The following is a 5,370-nucleotide window of genomic DNA, read 5'->3' as shown; positions in this document are numbered from 1 at the left end:
TATTACTTTTTCATGATTAAGTGTTTTCCTTGGTTCCTCATTAGCAATACTCCCAGAAGGGTATGCTTTCATCTTCAATAAATAAAATCTATGTTCTCTGGGTTGGTTTTCCCCTTAATCATGCTCATTGAATGTGCTAATGAACCAAAGCCACCCCCAACAAATGTTCATCGCAAATAACAAACAACTTTTTAAACTTGAAAAAAAGTTGAGACTTTGGGTGGCTATGCCTGAAAAAAATGTTTTAATAAGTCCATTTTACATAGCATGTGCATTTGCAATATTGCCATGAAATTATTTTTTCAAATAAATCAAAAAACATCAAATAATTAAATAGTATTAAAGGCTCACTCCCAAAACATGCAAAATATGTACAAGGTCTGTCCCATATGTTTTCAACATTCAAGAAATTCTTTCAGTTTTGAAGTCTTGTGGCATTTTTAAAGAACAATTACCTCCCCACACTCTGTGGGTTTTTTAGAAGATGCAGAGGCTGAAATGTTGGCATTTTATGGCTAAGCCCACAGTCCATCCAAGCAAAGGTCAGTTCTGTCATTACTTATCCATTCCCCATGTGTCTTTATGGCAAAACATTAGCAATAGTATTCTGACCTCGAACCCTCATTTTTGTAGGTCATAGGAGAATCTACACTTGACCTGGGACAAAGCAATAATCTTTCTGATTCATCTGTACGCCTTCGAGTCCAGAGCTCCCGCGTAGGATGGGATCTGGGAGATAGAGTTTCAAACTGTATATAAGTCTCTTTTGCTAGGTCATCTTCCCTGATGGCCTTTGGCTTGTACTGAAGCCTAAGAACTTTGTACAAGAGATAGAAAATCAGTGATAAAACAACCACACAAGCAGCGCTACCTGCCACAATGAGAAAAGAAATTTGGGAGTTGATCTTCTCATTCATTCTGTCAGTGGAGAAGGTGATACACTGGTGGGTCTTGGGAGGGATTCCCTTGGGACAGACACAAGCCACATACTGCATACCAGTCTCCAAACCATCTATTGTAATTTGTGATTCACTAGAATCGATGCTTAGTGGAATCATGTCCTCCTCACCATACTTGGAATACAGCACAGTAACAACAGTATTCTTTGTGGCGTTGATAGCCTTCCAGGTCAACGTCACACTTTCATAGGTCTCATTAACTACCTTGAGGTTTTTTATTATAATACCAGGCTCAGTGATGGCTGCAGTGCTCAATAATGATACCTCTTTCTTGCTGGCACTGGCTGGTGGAAGATTGCTTCCATTCATCACCACTTTTGAATTCTTTTTTCCATCGGGGAAAGACTTGGGGGGCTTTCTGCTGGTCTTCTTGGTGTTTGCAGATATTTCAGTGGTGGTAGGTATAGTGGTAGAAATGATGATGGGAGAAGAAAAGGAAGAAAAGGAGAAGGAGAAGGAGGAGGAGGAGGAGGAGGAAAAAGAAGAGGGAGAAACAGAGGAAGAAGAAAGTGAAGAGGTGACTGGAGAGGATGGGGATGTAGTTATGGGTGGAGTCTTCTCAGTTGCATGCTTGGCCTCTTCCAGAAGCTGATCAGCTCCAACTTTCTTTCCTAATTTTTGAGGGGGTATGGTTGTGGTGACAATGCCAACCACAGTAACACTGACAATGGCTTCTGATGTTCCAGCCAGGTTTTTGGCCTTGCAGCTGTAATCACCTGCATCCTTGTAAGAAATTCCTGTCAAGCTTATTATGGACCATCTGACTCCATCTCCTGGAGTTTCCTGAATTACTGAAAGAAAGAAAACCAGATGTTTATTGAGAGAAAAGAGAGCCTAGACCAGTAGTGGAGAAACTTTGGCCTCAAGGCCACATGGGGCCTTCTATATTCTTGGGTGCAGCCTTTTGACTGAGTCCAAGTTTTACAGAATAAATCCTTTTATTAAGGGGATTTGCTCTGTGAAGTTTGGATTCCGTCAAAGGGACACACTTGAGGACCTACAGGGACACACGTGGCCACAAGTTCCCCACCCTAGCCTAAACCAGCCAAGCCAACCAAGAGGTGACCAGATGTCCATTCAAAGAAGCAGCTTCTTCTTGAGGGAATTTTTATCTCAATGCCTAGATTGGCAGTATTTTCAAAATATTATTTCACTAAAAAAAAAAAAAATGAAACCCAATACCATCATTTAAACAGAAGGCAGAGCATAACATTTTTCTGGAATGGATCATTCCTGATTACTTACCCTATAAGTCCCAAATCCTTGGACTTAAATCTAATTTCTCCATGCTGATAAGCCTTGGATTCTTTGGGGATTATATTAGCAGACTAATAAATATGGTTCTTTAAAAGAACCTGATAAATAATAAGCCAAGTCTTACATCCAGCACATGAAAAATCTGCATAAGATCTTACAAATCCTGTTAGAACATGTTTCCATCTTTCAATTTTCCAAAATTTTGAAGTTATTTTATTTCTTTGGGCCTCAGTTTTCTCATCTGCAAAATAAGGGCTATAAAATTATAATCTGTAAAATTGGATTCGGTAACCTCTAAGGTCCCTTTGGCTTCACGGTCCTGTGATCCTAATAACATATTAAGTGGTATTTCCATGGCCTAAGAGTTTATTTACTTTCACAATGTAAAAAATTATCTACATGAAGGAATATAAGGCCCATATTTTTATCAATCATTTTCCATTAAGTGAGTCAGATTTCTATGGATCTAAAAAAGCTCAACAAACATTATTTTACTTCTCACAGTGAACCTGCAAATATCACACATGTGGAGAGACTGGATTTACCAACCCACACAAGAAAAGTCAACCTCTGATAAATTGATTTATGTTAATTAATACAATGAAAAGGTACTGGGTTTGGTTTATAATAATTGATCCTGTAAGCATTTATAGCATAAATTTTTATTTTCTAATGAGATGTGTAAAAACAATTTGGGGGAAAAAATGGCCGGTTTTGGTAAAAAGATCACTAGGGTTAGTCAGGAGAGCTGGGTTCAAGTTCTGACACCGTTGTTGGTGGTATTGTTCAGTCGAGTCTGACTCCTCATGACCCTGTTTGGGTTTTTTTTTGGCAAATGTACTAGAGTGGTTTGCCATTTCCTTCTCCAGCTCATTTTACAGATGAGGAAGTAAGGCAAACAGAGTTAAGTGACTAGCCCAGGGTCACACAGTGTTTGAGGCTGGTTTTGAACCCAGGAAGATGAGTCTTTCTGACTCTAGGCTTGGCACTCTATCCATCGCACCACCTAGTTGCCCTTAACTAACTGTGTTTCCTTGGGAAAATCACAGAATCATGGAATTTTAGAGTTGAAATGAGGCTTAAAGGCTATTTAGTTCAACCCATTCCAGGGCAGTGAGGTGGCACCGTAGTACATAGAGTGCTGGGTCTGGAATCAGGAATACTCCTCTTTCTGAGTTTAAATCTGGCCTCAGACACTTACTAGCTGTGTGACCACAGGTAAGCCATTTAACCCTGTTTGCCTCAGTTTCCTCATCTATAAAATGAACTGGAGAAGGAAATGGCAAACCACTCCAGTATCTTTGCCAAAAAAACCCCAAATGGGGTCACAAGTTGTCAGACATAATTGAAATGACAAAACAGCAGCAATTCCTGAAAAATCAATCCCTCCAGAGTATGGCTGAGAAGTGGTCATTGAACTGTTGTTTAATAAACTCGAGTAAGAGGGATTCCTCCTCCTGAGACCTCACATTCCACTTTTTCCTCCTTCAAATTCCATGAACTATTCATAAGTTGTTTTATTTTTTCCCCTTTTTTAAGTCTAAATTTACATCTTTGTAACTTCTGCCCAGAATTCCTCGTTCTGCCCTCTGGAGCCAAGAAGACCAAGTAAATCTCATCCTCGTACTATATCACAGTCGTCCAGCTACTTAAAGACACTGTACCACACTGGGCCTCATTTTCTCATCTGTAAAATAAAGGGGTTGGACTAAATGATCCCTAAAATCCCTTCTAGACCCTAAAATATTAATCACTTCTTTTCTAAACTAATCAAATGAAACATTTTTTTTCCAGGACAGCATCTATGATAGGTAATAAATTCATCAAAGGTCAGCAGGGAAGCTGATGTCAGAACTAGAAAAGTAGCTTTAACTCTTAATTCATCATTCACATCATGCTGCTTCCTTCTCCAAATACTTCTTTTTTTTTCTCCAAATACTTCTAAGAGTCTGTTTTCATCAGTGGGGCACTTCCTTCTCCGATGCGGATTGCAACCCCTCCATACCTTAGTAAATAGTTTCTGTTTCTAAGGCTTTGGCTAGGCCAGTCCTTAGATAACAAAAATAAAGTCTGTTATCAATCCTGTCCTTGAAACCTTTCCCAATTGGTGGGATATGGCAAGGCTTGTACCCCTTCAAAAACTCAGGGTCACATTTGAGACATAAAGTTGTAGCTGAGGAGGACATCAGAGGAGGATTCTTTTGGGCTAAAAAAAAAAAAGTTTGGGAGTTTTTCATTTATCTGGTCTGTCAGTTCCAGAAATACTCTTGGTTTGGGACATTTACCAGTTCTGACAGGCTTCAACACCATGTCAGTGGGCCTTTTGTGCCCTTCAGTGACCAGATTGCCACATCAACATAGTTTTTATTTGAGCTTAGCCTCCTGGGTCAATCAAGCCTTGAGAACAGTTTCCCCATCTTTTAAGGGAAGAACTAGTCTAACCTACATGGCAGGATTTGGTGGAGAGAAGAAACACTGGCAGATATTGATCCTATTCCCTCTAATACAAGTCATTTTCTTGTCTTCAACAGTTTCGGAGTATCTTTCTCAAATTAACTTGCTGGTCTCAAAACTCATATTCCATCATGCGATTAATGTCAAACTTTTTTAAACAGCACCCCTCCTGACCCATTTCTGAAGAATGACTGAAAGAAAATAACTACCTGTAGAGTTAACTGGTAAGTTGTCTGCCCTGGTCCAGATAAGCTGAGGCGTGGGGTACCCTGTGGCATCACAACGCAAGAGAACATTGCTTCCTAGAGCTGATGTGATTTTGGTAGCCGAGGTCATCACTGATGGCTTCAGGCATTGTTCCAGCTCAGCCCTTTGAAACAAGATCCCTGTGAGCCTCTCTGGTCCGCCACAGACCAGCAAGGGATCCAGAAACACCACAGTAGGGTCTACAACTTTGGACAACTCCATCACTTTGGAAATGTGGCAGTCACAGAACCATGGATTGTCCTGCAAACCTTAAATAGGAAACACGAAAGATAGAGGATGAGTACATCTTTCTGCCAGCCTTGCCCAAGAATAAGACTGTTTTCATATATGAGAGAGCATGGAGCAATGGAAGGGGGGAAGGAAGGAAGGAAGGAAGGAAGGAAGGAAGGAAGGAAGGAAGGAAGGAAGGAAGGAAGGAAGGAAGGAAGGAAGG

The 5,370-nt window shown here is 40.3% G+C and overlaps 1 protein-coding gene across 1 annotated transcript in view; it reads right to left on the bottom strand.

Moving 5' to 3' along the window:
- Window positions 1–350: 350 nt before the first annotated feature.
- The window catches only part of LRIT3 (leucine rich repeat, Ig-like and transmembrane domains 3), a 21,798-nt gene continuing 16,778 nt past the window's right edge, over window positions 351–5,370 (bottom strand). The window contains exons 3-4 of the mRNA XM_027837608.1: window positions 4,880–5,185; window positions 351–1,750 (exon numbers count right to left, since the gene is read on the bottom strand). Of these exons, the coding sequence (XP_027693409.1) occupies window positions 594–1,750; window positions 4,880–5,185 (1,463 nt within the window). The 3' untranslated portion in view covers window positions 351–593. The remainder of the gene's footprint in view (window positions 1,751–4,879; window positions 5,186–5,370) is intronic.

Source organism: Vombatus ursinus, unplaced genomic scaffold (assembly GCF_900497805.2).
Source record: "Vombatus ursinus unplaced genomic scaffold, bare-nosed wombat genome assembly UNPS02014821.1, whole genome shotgun sequence".
NCBI lineage: Eukaryota > Metazoa > Chordata > Mammalia > Diprotodontia > Vombatidae > Vombatus > Vombatus ursinus.
Note: the sequence above shows the minus strand (reverse complement) of the source record. Positions and strands in the feature narration are given on the sequence as shown.